The sequence below is a fragment of the Bos mutus genome, chromosome 19, assembly GCF_027580195.1.
Source record: "Bos mutus isolate GX-2022 chromosome 19, NWIPB_WYAK_1.1, whole genome shotgun sequence".
NCBI lineage: Eukaryota > Metazoa > Chordata > Mammalia > Artiodactyla > Bovidae > Bos > Bos mutus.
Genome location: NC_091635.1, coordinates 20,623,076 through 20,643,830, shown reverse-complemented (window position 1 = coordinate 20,643,830; position 20,755 = coordinate 20,623,076). Strand labels below are relative to the sequence as shown.

The 20,755-nt window shown below is 43.5% G+C and overlaps 1 protein-coding gene across 6 annotated transcripts in view; it reads right to left on the bottom strand.

Moving 5' to 3' along the window:
* Positions 1-20,755, bottom strand: part of ULK2 (unc-51 like autophagy activating kinase 2) — a 59,329-nt gene that overhangs the window by 2,969 nt on the left and 35,605 nt on the right. For 4 of the 6 annotated variants that reach the window (XM_070389575.1, XM_070389576.1, XM_070389578.1 and 1 more), the window contains 12 exons: positions 18,266-18,326; positions 14,743-14,880; positions 13,624-13,769; positions 11,892-11,972; positions 10,078-10,364; positions 9,037-9,224; positions 8,528-8,631; positions 6,016-6,165; positions 4,673-4,881; positions 2,690-2,868; positions 2,193-2,311; positions 1,714-1,871 (listed from right to left, as the gene is read on the bottom strand). In XM_070389575.1, the coding sequence (XP_070245676.1) occupies positions 1,714-1,871; positions 2,193-2,311; positions 2,690-2,868; positions 4,673-4,881; positions 6,016-6,165; positions 8,528-8,631; positions 9,037-9,224; positions 10,078-10,364; positions 11,892-11,972; positions 13,624-13,769; positions 14,743-14,880; positions 18,266-18,326 (1,820 nt within the window). The remainder of the gene's footprint in view (positions 1-1,713; positions 1,872-2,192; positions 2,312-2,689; positions 2,869-4,672; positions 4,882-6,015; positions 6,166-8,527; positions 8,632-9,036; positions 9,225-10,077; positions 10,365-11,891; positions 11,973-13,623; positions 13,770-14,742; positions 14,881-18,265; positions 18,327-20,755) is intronic. The other 2 variants (XM_070389577.1, XM_070389580.1) reach the window with 1 other exon arrangement.

Genomic DNA, 20,755 nt, shown 5'->3' with positions numbered 1-20,755 from the left:
TTACTGGGTGAGTGATATAAAGGAAAAGCTTCTTGACAAAAGAATTACTAACATTCAAACTGCATTTGTTTGAACTGCATTCAAACATAACCTTCTTGAACTCAGAGACTCAAAACTAAGGTTTAACACTTCTAAACTGGCTCATATCTGACTTCAATAAAAAGTTTACTTTAAATATACACTTCCATACTAGTAACCTGGCATTTCATTAAAGCAGATTTTGTTACAATGAAATAATTAAATGATATTAAAAGCCATTTATCAGCTGCTTCTTTCAGTTAAAGGACTTCCTGGTGTGTGGGATTTATTTACTCAGAGACATTTAATAGGCACCTCTTGAATTTACGGGGCATTGGGCATATGATGAAGGCGAGCTCACAGTCCAGGTAAGGTGTGCGGTGTCCTCCAAGGGCCACACGATATCACAGGAGGAAGCCCTGGATCCCAGTGGACTACACTCAAGGGGCACCTAACCAGACTATCAGGGAGGGGAAGGTGAGGAGAGCCTCCAGGAAGTGACACTGAGGCCGAGCCACGAGAAGCAGGAGTGAGCTGGGCAGTGGGAGGGGGGCAGGGCCTCCTCAGTGTCATTGACAGGTTTATGAGCATTCTGTTTTCCCAGCAGCATCCTAATTTTCTCTTTAATCATTCATCTCTGAGTCTGTGAGGGATCCAGTGTGCTAATTTATCTGTCAGTATGCTGTCTCTTTCAAAAAGCAAAGCCACTTACAATAAGATAAATAAAATGGATATGGAAAATCAAAGTCCTGAAACGGAGGGAGAAAGAAAGAACTACATGTAAGGTGAGTGCCCCCAAGCTACTCAGCAGCCAGGACCCAGGAGAGATTTGTTGGAGGCACGCGGCCATGTCATCAGCAGAGACAACAGCACTGTCACTCCTCACAACAGGACATCAGTCCTGGCACAAATTTTAAGAGAAAACCTATCCTATGAAGTCTTTATTTGGTACAAAATGATACAGTGCATAATGTTATTCATGTCAACAGTTTATAGCGATATAATATATATTATTCTCATCAATAGCTTATATTCCAAAATTATTTTCATATGACTTTTTATTATGATGACTTTCAAAAAAATGCCAAGGGGTAATATAACAGTACAATTCAGAGTTCAGGTAAATCTGGGGCCAAGAAGGAAGGTCAATTGTGTTAGTATGGTAAAAATCATAAGGTTGGTCAATAATTAAGTTCTTCCCCACTGAATTACTTCTTTAACAGCCTCTAATTTCATGCTTACCTCAGGCAATTTTCCTTTCGAGATACAGAAAACAAATTATTTCTACGAATATAACCAGAGCACATGAATTTTTGCAGATAGGGTAAAAGAGCAGAATTTTTTTCTAACATTTTAAGCCAAATTTCTTAAACAATGGGAAACGAAGAAACAGATCCAGCAAAAGCTTTTAGATTCAAACTATCAAAAGATTAGATCATGCCTAATGTTAGCAATTTTTAAGCGGTATGGTAAACTTATTAATACCAAAAGTGGTAACCAACACAGCTTATGTTTGCTGCATGTTAATTCAGTCCAAATACTCCTTCAGGAAGAGGTACCATAACACCTGGGACTTGGGAGTGGTGGTGCATAAACTCTGCTTAAAAGGATGATGTCAAGCAGGTGTGCAATTCAAAAGATGCTCTTAAACACCACAACTATTACTGTACAATATTACACCTTAAAAAGGGTTACCATTTCTACAGCACAGTTATAGATGAGTTTCTCTGCAGTTACGCTGTTGATTTCATCAATAAATCTCTGTTTGTCAGAGAAGAAGCGATTCAGCTTTTCTGTCAGTTTCTTGCACATGCTAATGCAGAATTTATATCGTTCATTCAGATTTTTGACAACTGGAAAAAAGTTGAAATAAGAATTCAGTTTTCTTTCAGAAACAGTCACGGTGACATATAACTTTCCTGCTAACTTAAGGAAAGCAACATAAAATGATCACTGAGAAAAGCGCCTGGAAATCATTCTTTCCTATGTCCTCTCTGTCAGTTAGGAGAGGATTAACAAAGCACCTGATTGTTCTATGTTAAAAACAGAGAAGCCAGCATCTTTTCCCACTGAAGAAGACTTAATAACACAGTGACCCCTCATCAAAAACCCTTTTCTCAGTGCAAGGGGAGAGGACTTCTGGGCCTCCAAGAGCTCATCACGCCCCAGCCTACCTTGCTTCACACCTGAGGACGGGCTCAGCTTCCCGGACTTGATCTGCTCTTTGGCGAGATGCAGAGAGGCTGCCAGGAGTTGTGCAGCTTTCATGTACAACACCAGCTGCTCTACCCGCCTGGCCCAGAGACAGCAAGCACAGTGTTAGCCTGCAAACCAACAGACCAGGCCCCATCTCAACCCGCCTTGACATTCTTAGTGCACAAAGGACTCCTGAAAGGAGAAAGGTCGGCGTGGAAAAAAGTGTACTTTTAACACTAGGGGCACACTCAGATAAGAGTACCATCTCTTTATAATCAAGTATCTTTAAAATCAAGGCTGCAGAACCTCTGGTCTTGGCTCACACAGTGAAATTGAGCACTGAAATAACTCAGAGACTCCTCAACACTTCTGTTAACCAGACATGACCTGCAGTGGGTGGCGAGGCCTCCAGCTTGGACACCAGTGTATGGAGGGCAGGAAGGAAGGAAGGAGACGGACAGTAGGGGCCACCTACCCCCAGTCCTTGCTCAGCTGGCTGATCTGGTCCACCACCGCACTCTCCTGGATCTGGTACACGGAGACGGCGGATGCGCAGAGCTCCGGGCTCCCCCCGCGCACAGCCGTCAGGTCCAGCACACACTCCGTGAACAGCAGCATTGAGTTCAGGTGGCGTAAGGTGTCTGCATGTTCTTGCTAAGGCAAAGCCAACTTGTCTTAGAAACTTGCAGGTTAAGGAGAGGTGCATACTCATTTCTGTATACCAACCGTGGCCACTGCTGATATTTTTCTATACGTATCAATATCAGAATGATCAGAGGAGGCTGAAATTTCTAAATTCCAGAAAACTAGTCAGAAGATAAACACAAATGAAATCAAAGATGTGTCATGTGTTTTGTGGCATGTATGAGAGCAACCACAACATTCAGCCTCAAAGATACGAGGCTACTGTGCTTTCACCAGGAAAAAATGAAACACAGAACTAAATCAATGTACACGAGACACTGACCAAACATGACCAAATAGATACTGAGATATAAGAACTTCAGCATATTCTGGACATGAGACTACACTTCTCAAAAGTTTCATGAATTCTACTGGCTTAAAATTCAGAGATACTTTATTTAAATTTCTGGTGGTTCCTCAGTTAGTAGTGATTCCTAATAATAAAGCTTTTAAATTTCATGATCTTTTCAGTTAGAATGAAGTACTTAGAATGAAGTACAGACAGACATAATAGCCATGCATTAAAAATTGGTATTCTAAAATTAATGCTGTTTTGAGATTTGTTTTTAGCTAGCAATGTATTTTGAAATCTAAAATAAGACTAAGTTTCTCACTCTCCTTCCATGGTTAAAAGGGATGAAAACCAGTTTCCTTGAGACAGGAGAATAAACGAACCAACTTTTGAGAGTCTCCCTGCTCTGCAACAGCAAATTGGACTGTATGTTCCAACACTTACTAGAACATAATTTACATTATACATATTTTCAAAATTACAGCTTAAACTTACCACAGAATCACTACTAAGATTTTGCATGCAATATTTTATAAATTTTATGTGAGATACTTAATGCTCCTCCACACACAACAGAAAATCCTAGGGGTCCAGCATGGACACTTAGTGCCTTCGATGGTCTGGAGAACAGGTCATTTTCATTTGAAGTGCAGGGTGATCTGCACTGACTGAGGTCAGATGCAGTCCACGGGAAGATGGCCTAGAGTCGATGCTGAGGAGTTAGCTGGCACAGGCTTTGGAATCGTAACATTAACCTCTGTTCTGGATGTGTGCTCAGCATGCTGCACATTATGACCTGTTTTTCCCTGGAGAACAAGCTCCATGGAGGGACCTGACTGTCCAATCTGCTGGGAAGCTGTATTTCTCAGCGTTACTGACTCAGTTGGCATTATAATCTACTTTTTCAAGACCTAAGTTTAAGCATATCATTTTTATCTTGTAAGGTAAGGTAAGCTTTGAGAATAAAAAGTTATGGTTTTAGGGAAAAGATTATGTTTTAAAAGTCCTATAAGTAGTAAAAGGGCTTCCCGCATAGCTTAGTCAGTAAAGAATCTGCCTGCAAGGCAGGAGACCCAGGTTCGATCCCTGGGTTGGGAAGATCTCCTGGAGAAGGGAATGGCAACCCACTCCAGTATTCTGGCCTGGAGAATCCCATGGACAGAGGCGCCTAGCAGGCTACAGTCCATGGGTTCTCAAGAGTCAGACACAACTTAGCGACTAAATCACTACCACCATAAGTAGTAAATAAACTTCAGATAAAAGCACTAAGAATACAAAATTTGTATGTGTCACTTCCTGTGAACCAAAGCTTGTTGTGAATGAGTGTCACTGTCAACATAATTCTAAAAACACACCACCAAGGTTTCAGATAGAAAAAGTCATGGGGAGAACCACTGGGACTTGCTCTCTGATTCTCCCCTCTCATTATCAATTCTCTCCTCACTGTAGCCTTAAAGGACACATCGTAGGGTCTCTTCCCACCTCCATCAGCGTTTCCTCTGGCAGTTCGGGGGCTTCAAAGGTGACAAGCCCCTCCAGGCTGGGGGGTGAAGCACCACAAGGCACATGTCTCAGGCTGGGAGCTGCCTCTGCTCCCGGAGGGGGAGACCCCGAGCACAGCCCAGGTGGGGAGCCCCCACACACGCGGCCACCGATGGAGCACAGAGAGCCCCCGGAGCCGCTAGAGCCCCCTGTGGAGAGAGGACATGGACAGCGCTCAGTGATTAGCACCCAGTGATCACCAGGCAGTATGGCAACCAGTAAGAGAAACCCCGCTCCCACCCCAGCCCAAGAACAGGCTCTGTCTTCCAACGCTCACCTTCATTCCTCAGCTGTAGGCATCCTTCACAGACTCATCACAGCTGCTTTTAAATTGTTTTAGACAAACTCTAGCATACGCCTCGGAGAAGGCAATGGCACCCCACTCCAATACTCTTGCCTGGAAAATCCCATGGATGGAGGAGCCTGGTAGGTTGCAGTCCATGGGGTCACTAAGAGTCGGATACGACTGAGCGACTTCACTTTTCGCTTTCATGCATTGGAGAAGGAAATGGCAACCCACTCCAGTGTTCTTGCCTGGAGAATCCCAGGGATTGGGGAGCATGGTGGGCTGCTGTCTATGGAGTTGCACAGAGTCAGACACGACTGAAGCGACTTAGCAGCAGCAGTATACGCCTTTCTCCCCTGCTGCACCGCAGTCCTCAGGTGAGAAAACTCAGCCATAGGTGGTACATCACTAAAACTCTATCCGAGCGCTGGTCTGGAGGCGCTTACACCAGTTCTGATTTCTAATACCATGAACAACATTGTGATGAGATCTCACCTTCTTGTGAGTTATTTATGTGTGATAAATACTTTATAAGACTGTTTTGCTGTGAGTGGTCTCATAAACAGAATGCAGTTACCACAGGTCAAATATTACTATACACACTTCTACAGCTCTAAGAATCATCATGCTGTTTTCTAAAGCAGCCAAAAGTGAGCACACACTTCCCACTAAGCCTCCACAGCACTGGGTTATACTATTTAAATGTTGGCTTAGTTAATAGGTATAAACTGTTATTTTCTTTCTCTCTTTTCTTCAGCCGCTCTGCGTGGAGGGACCTTAGGTCCCTGACCAGGGATGGAACTGGTGCTTTCTAGAGTGGAAGGTGGACTCTGAACCACTGGGCCATCAGGGAAGTCCCCTCATTTACTTTTTATAACCCTTTAAGGTAAAGAAGATTGTTATATCCACGTCACTGAAATTATATCACACCATGAAGGCATTTTTCAGAACTTGCACCCCAAACAAGAGCCCAAGGCAGAACTAAGTCAATCCTCACCTGAGGTGGTTCTTATCCGAAGGCCGGTGTGGGTACATGTGGTGGCTGCGGCCCTGTGTGGGGGAGACCCCACTGTGAACATCACAGCCCTAGAACTTGCTGCTGCTCCTATAGCGGGGGCCAGGGCAACACCACAGGCTCCTGCAGGGGCTGAAAGAAGAAGTTCACCACGCGTGCTATATTCCAGAGGGCAGGGTTACAGGGAGACTTCACTGTTACATTAGATTTTTGGTTTTTTACAATAAGCATTTATTACTCTTAAAAACAGAATTCAATTTAGAGCTCCATGAAAAATATTTTACAGTAATCTCTTCACAGCTGTGAATCTTCCTTTCACCAAAGCCTAGAAGTCAGTTTTCTGTGCACTTCTAAAATATGTGAACTGCAGTCACAGCTGAGAATAATTTGAAAATGTGGAAACTAAGAATTGGAAATAAAAATGTGAGGAAAAAAACCTGATTAAAAAATGGGCAGAGGACCTGAGAAGTTACTTTTCAAAAAAATATGGTAATAGGTACATGAAAAGATGCTCAACATCACTAATCATCAGGGAAATGCAAGTAAAAATCACAGTGAGATACCACCTCATACCTGTCAGGATGGTCATCCTCAAAAAACAGCAAATAACAAATGTTGGTGAGGATGTGGAGAAACTTAAGAGCTAAGCTGCCTTTTGGCTTATAGTTTCTTAGAAGAAAATGCAGAGTTAGGCATGACATAGGAGTATCTAGGGAGACTCCAAGAAAAGGGAACAAAAGCAAAGACACCAGAGAAAAGTTTACCCTGCTACCTACAGCTACAGCAAACCCTACACACAGCCTCACTTGTGGCAAAAAATAAAAAAGACCTCACACTATTTGACTTGATTCTTTATATCTAGTATATCATGTCTGGCTTTCAACAAAAAATTAAAAGGCAAGCTCATCAACAGACAGGACGTGGTGGAGAAGAGAATCAGCTAGCCTGAAAGTACGTCAGTAGGAACTTCCAAAACTGGAAAGCAAAGAGAAAGAAGAACCAAAAACAAAACCCCCAGAATGTCCAAGAACTGTGGGACAACCACAAAGGTGTAATATACATGCAATGGGAATATCGGAAGGAGAAAGAAAGGAACGAAAGAAACACTTGAAGTATCAATAGTAAAGACCAAGTAATTTCCCAAACAAATGCAGAATCAAACCACAGGTCCAGGAAACCTCAAGAACACCAAGTGGTTAGAATTAAAAAAAAAAAAAAAATCTATTCCTAAGCACTTCATATTCAAACAGCAGAGAATCAAAGAAAAATTCCTGAAAAAAGTCAAACTGTGTGGGGGGGGGGGGCGGGGGGTGGGGTGGGGGGGAGAGAACATCTCATCTATTACATCAGGAACAAGGGTAAGACTTACACCAGATTTCTCTTTAGAAACCATGCCAGATGAGAGTGGAGTGAAAAGTGAAGTCCTGTTGTACAGAAACCACAAACCACACTCAAGATATTTACTGGTCTAGACATCCCCTGCTTTGGAGATTCACGGGAGAGTCAATAAAAGTATTATAGAGAAAACAAGAACAAAGGTTACAACAGTGATTCTCAAATTTAAGTGTGCCGTAGTAATCACATGCGGAGTTTGCTAGAGACACAGATTCCTAAAATCCACTTCCAGAAAGCTCAATTGAACAAGTCTGGTTTAGGACATGGAACCAGCCCTTTGATTTCATTTTTTTGACAAGCAGTCCAAAGTAATCTTGGTGTGGGCCCATGGACATAAAGATCTCTGGAACAACTGAAAGAGCCAGGGATCTCAGTGACCCATGGCTCTCTATAGGATAGGCCAGCTACATAAGAAATGCTGAAGAACACGTATGTGTTTAAGGTAACTTTGGCCAGTGTTATCCTACTGATAAAAAACAATCTTGGTCAGAACTCCTCCTAACTCATGGGTTGCTTATCATCCACACACTGCACAAGTTGCTGTCTTGGCAGGCTCCTAAGAAACCAGATGAGATGACAGAGGCTGGATGAAGAGATGTGGGTCAGCAGGTTGATGAACAGTCAATAGGAGTAGACAGGCAGAATGTTACCCCCACAGCCAAGCCAGAGACGCTCACGTTCTGACCCTTGGAACCTGTAAATACTTACATTACATGGCAAAGAGGAATTAAAGTTGCAGATGGAACTAGGGTTGCTAATCAGCTGGCCTTAAAGAGATTATCCAGTGGGTCCAATGCAATCATAAGGGGCCTTCAAATGGATAACAAGCAGGCAGAAGGTCTGAGTCTAGACTGGCCATGGTTGGCTTTCTAGATGGAAGGAGCAGCTGAGCCAAGGGGAGCAGGTGATCCCTAGAAGCGGGAAAGGCAAGGAATACAGTCTCCCCAGAGCTTCCAGAGTGAACACAGCCATGCCCACACCTTAACTTCAGCCCAGTGAGACCTTGAGAACCGTAAACTAATATACTTGTGGTAATCTGTCACAGCAGCAAGAGGAAACTAACAAATTATGTGCCTAAAGGAAACCAGATTTTTCTTACCTGTATCCATTGGTCGTTCTGTATTTAAACTGTCCGTGCTGCCCTGATGTCCACCAAAAGGTGTTTTTACTTGTTGATCTGATAATTTCCCAGTACTGACGGACCTAAAAAGAAACATAATAATGTAAATGTATACTTTTAAAAAATCTAGACATATCAATAACAAGGGTGACTTAAGCCAAGCCATAAAAGGGTTAATGGGAAGTCAAAGAACAAGGAGACAAAAATAGAGACCAAACAATTCAAGGCAGAGATTAACTTCATAACCAGAAAAACAGAAGGTATAAACAGACCCCTCAGGAAACTTAGGATGACCTATGATTCACACAGGTGCAGGAAGCATCTTGGTTTTCTGAGATGCTACGTTTACACAGAGTCACTAACTGTACACAGTATCACTAACCACTGGCATAGAGCAGCTGCTAGTTTGGTCTGGTTGTTTTATCGTAGAAATAGAGGCACTGCTACAGTCTTCAAGTTTGAGGCTGGAAGGAAATGTCCTTGTTTACCTGCCAAACGCTGCCTTGACCTGATGCTCGGACTTCTGCCTCTCCCCTCCTTGTACCAGGACACAGTGAGTGCATTTCCTTGGGTTGTTCCCATCTTTCAGCTGCCCCTCAGAAGGCCCATGACGAGTGGCTAAGGCGAGCAGGTTGGAAGATGCTTGCGTTTTGGGAATTTTGAAAGGAGCTGTGGTCTAAAGAAAAACACATAAGCAAATTACTCCAACATATGGAGTAATTCCATTCAGAGTCGCCAGGCTCGTGGTGCAGAGGCTGGAGCAGAGACTCTGGACTGTGGAGGGCCTGGATTCAAATCTGGCTCCTCTACATCCAGTCTCTGTGACCCTGACCAGTTCATTTACACTAAGCCTGCTTCCTTTCTTCAGGGTAAACCGGATAATGAATGTAAAACATGCAGCAAGTAAAGGCCTTACACTCTGCCTGGCACAGAGCAGGTGCTGATTAACTGTGGTTGTTCACCCCTGAATGCTTTCCACAAGTATCTGTTAGACTAGCTCATGACCTAGCTTTCTACTCCTGAGAGCTCAGTTAAGCTACTGCTAAACCGACTGCAGGGACCTTACGTTGACATTAGCTCCCTGTACAAGCGCACGCCCTAGACAGCAGCACAGAGTCAAGAGTGAGTAAGTTCCGGATCAGGCTTCCCTGACAGGCCTGGTGACCTTCCCGTCTCCTGGGGCCCTCCCACTATGCACCCCTTAAGACAAGACCCTCATAGAACTTACCAGACCCTGCTCTTTGGTTTGGAATGACCCATCCAGCCTTAGGCCAGAACCCCACAGCACTCTACCCACAGACCTAACAGAGGCGTATGCCCAGGCCCTGTCTTTGTCTGTGCTCTGACTCAACTTCCCTGTGTAGCCCCTGGGTGCTTCTCCCGGGACCTGGGAGTAATCAACTTCCCTATTTCAATTTCTCTTGTGGTCTGCTACTGGATCCAACTGACCATCCAGAACACAGTGCCCCAGTTGAGAAATGTTCGTTTAGCAAAGTCATAACATGCACATGAGGGCTAAATAAACACACCTTAGTAGGAGAGCCAATGATGGTTGGTAATGGAGTTCTGAAGAACCAGTCTGAGCTCCGCGGGGAGGACCCGGTGTGCTTGGTCGGGGAGGTCCCAAGGCTGCCAGGCCGGCTGGGCTGGGGGGAGCAGCTATAGCCAGCCCCGGCCTGGGATGGGCACACGGGGTCAGAGTGCTGTTTTCTGAGTTTCTGCTTGTTCTGGTAGATGTCGGTGAGGGTGGGGGCACTCTGCAGTCTAGCGCCCAACAGGACAGGCTGTGGTGACTGGGCCTGCGGTATGGGAGAACCTGCCAAGGACACAGAGGCAACGTTAACCCAAACAGAACAAGCACAGAGCAGAAAAGGGGAGTCAAGAAGACACCTCTCAAATGAGAATTCTAACGAATGTCTTGTTTTCCATGAGATATTTTAAAAATTGTTTACCTGGCAAGACACAATTTTTTGGCTCCTTTACAAAACAGTTGACAAAGGCATTGAGACAGAAGTTAATGACTGTGGGCTATCAGTTGTTTTTATCAACAGCAAGCACATAACTCAATTAATGCAATGTCTAATTACCAACGAAGAAAATTAAAGAGTAAATGGCTAAAGCTAATGAAGATAACACAAATCTACACTGAGCAAGATGGTTTCTACTCTTTATGTGATGACACACATGTGTATTATCAATGAAATTATTCTCTCTTCTCATGTAGCAACTAAAAGAAACTCAAGCTAACCTAGAAAAAAACTCCTTATTCAAGTAAAGAATGTTGGCAAGAAAATTAGAAAGATAATATACTTTTCCTAGATTGTTTTTTTGTCTAAAAATAACAAGCATATATGGATATTTGTCAGTTTCATGAAATTCATTTGAAACCTAAAATATCCATCTTATCTACAAACAGAACACTCATAGACAGACTTCCTGCCTCTCAGGGGAACACTGGGAGACAAGGTCTCAAAGAATGGTTGGCTATGACCTGGGAACTCCCCTCCCATCCCTGCTGCTACTGACCTAACGTCCATAAGCCGGGAGCTCCAGTTACAAATTCCTTGGAGCTTCTTGCAAGCCAAACCACCACCACCAATGTTAAAGACATACAAACCTTCTTGGTGGCTGATAACCATTATCTTCCCCAAAACAGACACCAGTAAATATGAGATACTGCTGCTGACCACTCTTAGGTTAATCTCATCCTAAATCTAGTATTTTAGTTTTTAGACCCGCATTCTACCATACGTGTGTGTATACATATACACATGCACCAATAAACAGTGACAAAATGTTATGATCTGGAGAAAATTATTTGAGCTCTATTTTTAAGGGAACATAAAATCTGTAACACTAAACCAAGAAAAGAGTTCTTTTCTAAGTAATGGAGCATTCCTTTAACTGCCCAGTGCCTCAAATGCACGTGTAAGATTTGACTTATCAGTGTGTGATTTACACATATCTTTTCAGACATACATATTTTATATAATAAAGCAAATAAACACCCACATTTCTTTTTTATATGATGCTAACTGGTAGCTCTTATTAAAACCAGTATTAATCAAAGTAATGAAATTTCATTTTCTAGATTGATTTTCACTGTCTGTTTGACAACCAGAATTTAGCCAACTCATTAATTCCTAAGACTTGGTTTCATGAAAGAATCATATGCCCAGGAGTCAACCAATCAGCAATGATGCACTAGAGGACATTAGACCAAGACAGGAGAGCACAGAAAATATCTCATATAAATCTATTGGTTTGCTAAGACTGGAAAAATCTAACTTGAATTCACTCACGATGGGACTTAAACTATGTACACTGTGTGGACATTGCCTACCTGATGAGTTCCTACTCCTGGATTCATGGCCCTGAAGATGCCCGCAGCAGCACTGACGGAACTGCTCAGGAATGGTGCCCACTGAGAGAAAGAAAGGGGAAAGGATGGAGAAATGGCTCAGAACTAGTAAAGGATGGAACAGGCAACAGGTGCACAGGCTGTATATTACAGCTCACAGAATTTAATTAGCAAAGATGTAGTTCAGCTCGTGCATGCTACGTGGCCCGCATGCTGGGTGCTGGGCTCACTGAGAATAGAGCCCCACTGGGCCTACCTGGAGAGCAGAGTCCGGGGAGAGAGCCAGGCACACCCTCGACATGCCTTCATGACAGAGAATGTGAAAAGCTGGTCCCGAGCGTCCAGCCTATGGAGCTGCCGGGGCCCAGTAGCTGGCCCTCTGCCCACCATGTTCCTGCCAAGGTCGCTCCCATGCCACCCCAACTGTGACTGGATGGGTCACAGATCTGGATGGCATGGTGCCTGGGGATGCTCCTTCAGCTTGGGGGACGTCTCCTTAGGACTCACTACCTCAGAACTCCTGCCCACTCCTCCCCGCTCCCTCACCCTTGGGGGTCAGGCCCATAGGTGCTCTGAAGGGCACCTGCCGCCCCTGCTTCCTCCCTGATCTCCAGCAGGGTCTTCCCAGGCACTCTCTGGAACGCTCTCTGCATCTACCTCTGGGAAGCCAAACTAACCAGAGGGAGAGCCGGGGAAGGCTTCAGGGAGCTTCGGCAGACGAGAGACACGTGTCCACCAAAAAGAAGAGGCACTGACTTAAGTGCGGCTGGGCCTCGCCCCTGGAACTGGGAGAGCCTAAGGGTTACAGAGGGGATGAGGAAGAGCCACAGTTTTGTTTGAAGAATATTTTTCAGCTAAAAATACTTTTAAAACCATTGCAACAGGCCAAGTGCTGATGTAACCTTTTGACAAAGTGTCACTGGGGTCCTGTTCTGTGAGCGGGGCACCTGGGCGCTGCCGCAGTCTCTCGCTCTCCCTCCTGCTGAGGTGTCTCCCCCTGCCCTCTCAGTTTCCTCCAGCAGCTGTGATGGGGGGTGCAGCCCTCCTCTTGGAAGTGTCTGTGTATGCCGGCCCTCCCTGTCCTGCTCCCCCAACATTTCTGCTGGGTGGCTGTCTCTCTCAGACTCTGCAATCTCAGTTGCTCTGGCCTCTCCGATGTGTATTCTCAAGTTGGAGCATTTTCTCTGTCTCTCAGTTTTCCTGAAAATGTGGTCTGGGGTCTTTCTGTTAGGTTGGGATTTGCTGTTCTGTGGCCTCCCAGGGTGTCCTGGGGGTGGTTTCCGAGCTCCCCCTGCTGCTGTACAAAGTGACCGGGAGAGGGGGAAGGAGCTACCGCCCCCGCCCCCTGTAGCAGGAGGGCCTCTGGTGGACACAGCCTGGCACAGTTATGTACACCACTGCCTTGTAACCCTCTTAAATCCTAGCACCAAAGAAGGGCAGGAATTATATATGCTTTAACCTAGGGTATCTGATTTTGTGTTTAGAGATGCTTTTTATCCATAAGACCCATGGATACTATCATATTTCCAACAGTGCTCTGAATGGATTTACAAACCCTCAAGAAGCAGTCAGAGCAGTGGAGGGTTGGAGGGAGAGACATGGCTCCCTATCAGCTGGGACTCAAGGCCACCAAGAGCTGGGCTCCTAAGGGAGGGTCCTGTCACAGGTGTCATCATGAAAAAGGAGGGAATCAACTGCCACGTATTCTCCTTACCCAGAGGGGAAGGTGAGTAAGGCCTGGAAGAGCCAGTGGAGAGTCTTCGTCCTATGGCTGGAACCGCATCTGCCGGCGCTGGGGAGCAAGATCCCGGACGGAGGAAGCCCAGAGGGCTGGTGTTAGACCTTCGTACCACTGCAGATCTGGGGAGAAAGACAATTACTCCCTCGCTGGCAGCTTCCAGGACTGTATTTCCGTCTTTTTTCCTAAAGCTTCCAAACAGTATGCCATGCAGTATATTTTTTAAAGTACGGAGCAAGTTGCATGCAACAGACATCAAGTGTGTGAAACTACAGAGTGAGGTCTCCCTCCCACCTTGGATCCCTCTACTTAATTTCCAACACTTCCTCAGTTCTACTCAAAAGGTTACTTCTATGTTCATTTCTAATGTATCCTTCCAGAGTTCCTTAATTCAAATATGAATGTATCATGCACGTGTGCATGCATGCCAAGTCACTTCAGTCGCTTTTGCTACCCCAAGGACTGTAGACTGCCAGACTCCTCTGTCCATGTGATTTTCCAGGCAAGAATACTACAGTGGGTTGCCATGCCCTTCTCCAGGGGATCTTCCTGACCCAGGGATCAAACCCACATCTTTTAAGTCTCCTGCATTGGCGGCTGCTGCTGCTGCTGCTAAGTCACTTCAGTGTCTGACTCTGTGCAACCCCATAGACAGCAGCCCACCAGGCTCCTCTGTCCTTGGGATTCTCCAGGCAAGAATACTGGAGTGGGTTGCCATTTCCTTCTCCAATGCATGTATGCATGCTAAGTCGATTCACTTGTGTCTGACACTGTGCAACCCCATGGACAGCAGCCCACCAGGCTCCTCTGTCCACGGAATTCTCTAGGCAAGAGTACTGAAGTGGGTTGCCATTTCCTTTCCCCCTGCATTGGCAGGTGGGTTCTTTACCACTAGCACTGTATCACACCATATGAATTACCTGGCCAAGCTTAAACATCCACTACAAAAACATTTATCATTATTCAATTTCGTACACCTCTAGCACACATCCACGTAAGAGAGTAGTCAGCTATGGAAAGTGATGAACCTTCAATGACAACAAGGACTTTAAAAGACAGGTGGAGGAACTGGGAAAGGGGCGAGTGCCCACCTACCGTGGAGAGCCATGTAGATTTGTGCTGGAGCCAGCAGTGGAGGTGAGGTTCTGCTCTATGCGCTGGTAGTTCCTCACCTGCGTGGGGACGGGAATGGGGGCAGCTGTGCTGTGTGGGGACACGGAGGGCTGGCACTGCCTGCAGACATGAGTCATGGAAAAGGAAATAAATCCAGTGAGACCACTCTCCTTTCACTTGACCCACTGGTGATAATTGAGAGAAAATTCTAGAAGAAGCCAAGTGATCACATCTGAATGTGAATAAGAAATGATCTAAATAATATATATATATATATATATATATATATATAGCCGAATACATCACACCTGTCATTTCAAGAAGTCTCCTGGTTTGCACACACACACTGAGGAGGAAGACTTGCAACAAGAAGGGGATACACACCCCTCTACAGCAACAGGAAGGGCCCACGGCCGGCGCAATACAGCTGCATCTGCTTACATTCTGTGACTTATTCCTTATGTGATCTAGAGGAAAAATACTTCTAGGAAACTATGCTGGGTAAAAAAACAGGAAATTCAAGAGCAGAGATGCCTGGAATGTTTACAAAAGTTATGAGTGTAGTAAGCGTTCTCAGGAACTGGAACTTTGATGAAGACTAAAAACATACTGTGTGACTCCCAGCACACAACTCATGTGAGATCCACACTGTGCAGCACAGCTGGTTTCTTTCCTTGCTTTTCACAAATTCAGAAATGGCATGTCCTTACATAACTTTCAATTCAATCTACAACACACCTTGAAACACCAGGGGTGACACTAGGCCTTAAGAAAGAATGAGTGATTTCATTCTTTTGCCTTTCCTTAATTCTGAAAAAGCAAAAAAATCTCCCACTTTTGCCTAGTTACAATATTAGAGAGATAAAGAGATGATATATTTAGTTATTTAAATAAAAATCAATGAAATTGATAAACCCTTGGTGATATTAACTAAAGATAAAAGAGAAAAGACTCAAAATCATAAATGAAAGGTCATAACTAATGCCACCTTGAATATACAGATAAATGCTATAAATACACAAGCTACCAAAACTGGATCATGAAGAAAGAAAACCTGAATAGACCTATTACTAGTAACGAGACTAAACCACTAACTGCTGCTGCTGCTGCTAAGTCGCTTCAGTCGTGTCCGACTCTGTATGACCCCACAGATGGCAGCCCACCAGGCTCCTCCATCCCTGGGATTCTCCAGGCAAGAACACTGGAGTAGGTTGCCATTTCCTTCTCCAGTGCATGAAGGTGAAAAGTGAAAGCGAAGTAGCTCAGTCCTGTCCGACTCTGAGCGACCCCATGGACTGCAGCCTACCGGGCTCCTCCATCCATGGGATTTTCCAGGCAAGAGTACTGGAGTGGGGCGCCATTGCCTTCTCCGACCACTAACTGAAAACCTCCCAAAAGAGAAAAATCTGGGACCCTGTGGCTTCACTGGTGGATTCTATCAGTTAAAGACTTACCACACAACACTCAGACTCTTCCAAAAATTGAAGAGGGGGGAACACTTCCAAACTCATCCCATGAGTTCAGTTTACCCTAGTACAAAAGCCAGACACAGACACTATAGGAAAAGAAAACTACAGAATATCCCTGATGAAATTTGAAGTGAAAATCGTCAATAAAATACTAGCAAACCAAATTCAAGATCACATCAAAAGGATCAAACACAATGACCAAACAGGATTTATAGTACACCACAATTAACAGAGCAAAGGACAAAACCCACACAATAATCACAACTGATGAAGCATTTGTCAACATCCAACACCCTTTCATGACAAAAACTACTAAATAAAATAGGGATAGAAGGAAATTACCTCAACAATAATAAAGGTATATATGAAAAGCCCACAATTAACAACATATTCAATGGTGACTGACAGAAAGCTTTTCCTCTATGATCAGGGATGAGTTAAGAACGGCCTCTTTCAACAATTCTATTCATTGTAGAATTCCTAGCCAGAGCAATTAGGTAAGAAAATAAAAGACATTCAAACTGGAAAGGAAGAAATAAAATTATCTCTTCACCGACAGCATGATCGTAAATGTAGAAAACTAAAGATTTTACATGCAAGGAAAAAAAAAAGACATCAGAACTAGTAAACTCAGCAAAATTGCAGGATATAAAATCAACACACAGAAAAATCTGTTGTATTTTCCATATATTAACAACGAATAATCCAGAAAGGAAATTAAGAAAACAATCTCACTGATACTAGTATCAAAAAGAATAGAATTTGAGAAATAAGTCTAACCAAGGAGATCAAAGACTTGCATGATGAAAACTGCAAAACACTGTTAAATGTAATTAAAGAAGACACCTCATATTCACGGATGGGAAAACTTAATATTAAGATGTTAACAGCAATACCCAAAGTGTTTTATACAGATTAGTGCTGTCCCTATCAAAATCCCAATGGCTATTTTTATATAAATAGAAAAAAAATCTATCTTAAAATTCATATGGACTCTGCATGGACCCTGAATAGTCAGAATAATCATGGAAAATAATAAAATTGGAGGTCTCAGTCTGCTTTTTATTTATTTATAATTTTTGCTGTGCCACATGGGCTTGACAGAGAAAGCAATGGCAACCCACTCTGGTACTCTTGCCTGGAAAATCCCATGGACAGAGGAGCCTGGTAGGCTGCAGTCCATGGGGTTGCTAAGAGTCAGACACGACTGAGCGACTTCACTTTCACTTTTCACTTTCATGCACTGGAGAAAGAAATGGCAACCCACTCCAGTGTTCTTGCCTGGAGAAATCCAGGGACGGGGGAGCCTGGTGGGCTGCTGTCTATGGGGTCGCACAGAGTTGGACACGACTGAAGCGACTTAGCAGCAGCAGCAGCATGGGCTTGAGGGATCTTAGTTCCCAAATCAGGGATTGAACCCAAGTCCATGGCACTGAAAGTGCCAAGTCCTAACCACTAAACCACCAGGGAATTCTGAGAGATTGCATACTTCTTGATTTCAAAACATACTACAAAGCTACAGTAGTCAAAACAGTGTGGCACTGGCATAAAGACGGACCTACAGACCAGTTGAGTAGAACAGAGAACTCAGAAACAAACTCTTGCGTTTATAAATAAGTGATCTTTGACAAGGGTGCCAACATCATTCAATGGAGAAAGGACAGTCTCTTCAGCAAATAGTGCTGGGAAAACTAGATATCCACCAGCCAAAATTGAAACTAGACCGTTCTCTTATGCCACATACAAAAACCACCTAAAAACACAACATAATGTATAACCATATGTCCGAGTGGAGACCATATATGGAGACCTATTGTAAAACACTGTGAATATACTTAATGCTGTTTTTGAACTCAAACTGAAAAATGGTTGAGACAGCAAATTCTCATATTTTTTTTTACTACAATTTTAAAAAATGTTTAAAGAAACCATTGTGAAACAAAATAAATTTTAGAATCAAGAATATAGAGTTCTGTAACTTTACTCACACACAAAAAAACATGAAAAAGTGTTTAGTGAAACACATGCAAACATACCCTCCAAACACCAAGAACTCATTAGAAGCACGTCTTCCAGCAGTTCCCATTGGCATATCATCTGAAGAAAAAAAGAGAAAAACACAATCAGTTTTGCTAAACCACCGGCTTAAAGTGTTTATTGTTCCAACTTGACTATTAGGAAACAATTTGATCACAATACAAATTTACCATTTGCTTATGTTTTGATTTTGCAACAATAAGCTAGTAGGGAACACTGCACCCAGCTGAACTCACAGGCTGCCAACATCACCTTTTTTCAAGGTAAACTGTCATGCTTATTGCCACAAGTATGTATTTCTCCACCATTTAATTCGTGCAAAATCCATACTACTGTTTTTACCATGTTCCATTTCACATGTCACCGACAAAGGTTTTGGGTGTTGTTCTCCTAACCCCAATTTGCCATAAACACTGTGGGCTTTACTACTTTGCAGAGTGTGGTGACTTAAGAACATGCGTGTCACCTTCTAGTACAGCTGCCTGCACCCCGAGTCCAGTTCACTCTAACGCTGGAGCATTCCCACTCCTGCGTGACACTCTCCTGGGTCTTGCATGGGTGGCTGAACAAGATGTCATGAAGCTGGACCTCTTGGACACAGATGCCACAGGCAGTCTTCATGCTCAGACATCACCCATCTATGGGAACAGAGTGCAGCTCAGAACACAGTGTCTCTCATCCCTTACCACCTCTACACCCATCAGATCACACTGCCCTGTGTGACCTTTACATGGCTGCAAAGGTATAATTCATATGTGCTGATGTGAAATAGCAGTGTTGACTAATAATATAAATTTTTAAATATAAAATAAACTATGGTAACCTCAAAATACTCAAAAAGGAAAAAAATAATCACAAACCTCCCTTTGAACGGCCCTACATGGAACTGAGGAATATCAATACATTTATTTTTGTCCCTGCTCTCAGGAAGCTTACACTAGTAGTGAAAAAAGGTTAACAGTAGCAGGGAGTGATAAGATGTATAACAGGAAAATAAGTCAGAGTAACGGGATAAAGGGAGGGGCACAAAGAAGTTAGTTTTAAAGACAACAGTTGCCCAAGGGTAATGGAGAAAACAGGGCAGAGGGGACAGGGTTAGAAGCTGGAGTTCACCTCTTCATTTTGTAGCTTTGAGTTTGGAATCATATATCACTGTGAAACAAAACTAAGAAGAAAAGAACAATCCCTAGAAATCAAAAATAAAACTAACTAATCATGTATCAGCTTGGTAACATAACCACCAGAGGGGAATCCTTTCAAGTGACTTTAAACTTGGAAATTTAATTGAACATCCCTAATGGCTGAGTCTTTGTTGAGGGATTTGAGCAGTCCCTCAAAAAGGAAGCTGTCTGTGACAATGACTCAGGCTGATGACCCAGTGTAGACTCACTATCCATAAGATCTGCCACACACTAAGCTTTCAAATAACATCTTAATTGCTAATTCCAAATTATGAGCACATGACCAGCACCAAACATTCAAAGAAAGAATCTAAATGAAAACTAGACTCTAAAACAAACTGGAGGGAAAGAACTAAACATTTTACAGGGAAAAGCTTTAAAATGTATATAATTAAGTAAAGGGAATGGCAAACCACTTCAGTATTCTTGCCTTGAGAACCCCATGAACAGAACGAAAAGGCAAAATGATAGGATACTGAAAGAGAAACTCCCCAGGTCAGTAGGTGCCCAATATGCTACTGGAGATCAGTGGAGAAATAACTCCAGAAAGAATGAAGGGATGGAGCCAAAGCAAAAAGAATACCCAGCTGTGGATGTGACTGGTGATAGAAGCAAGGTCCCATGCTGTAAAGAGCAATACTGCATAGGAACCTGGAATGTCAGGTCCATGAATCAAGGCAAATTGGAAGTGGTCAAACAAGAGATGGCAAGAGTGAATGTCGACATTCTAGGAATCAGTGAACTGAAATGGACTGGAATGGGTGAATTTAACTCAGATGATCATTATATCTACTACTGCGAGCAGGAATCCCTCAGAAGAAATGGAGTAGCCATCATGGTCAACAAGAGAGTCCGAAATGCAGTACTTGGATGCAATCTCAAAAATGACACAATGATCTCTGTTTGTTTCCAAGGCACACCATTCAATATCACAGTAATCCAAGTCTATGCCCCAACCAATAATGCTGAAGAAGCTGAAGTTGAATGGTTCTATGAAGACCTACAAGACCTTTTAGAACTAACACCCCAAAAAGATGTCCTTTTCATTGTAGGGGACTGGAATGCAAAAGTAGGAAGTCAAGAAACACCTGGAATAACAGGCAAATTTGGCCTTGGAATATGGAATGAAGCAGGGCAAAGACTAATAGAGTTTTGCCAAGAAAATGCACTGGTCATAACAAACACCCTCTTCCAAAAACACAAGAGAAGACTCTATACATGGACATCACCAGATGGTCAACACCGAAATCAGATTGATTATATTCTTTGCAGCCAAAGACGGAGAAGCTCTATACAGTCAGCAAAAAC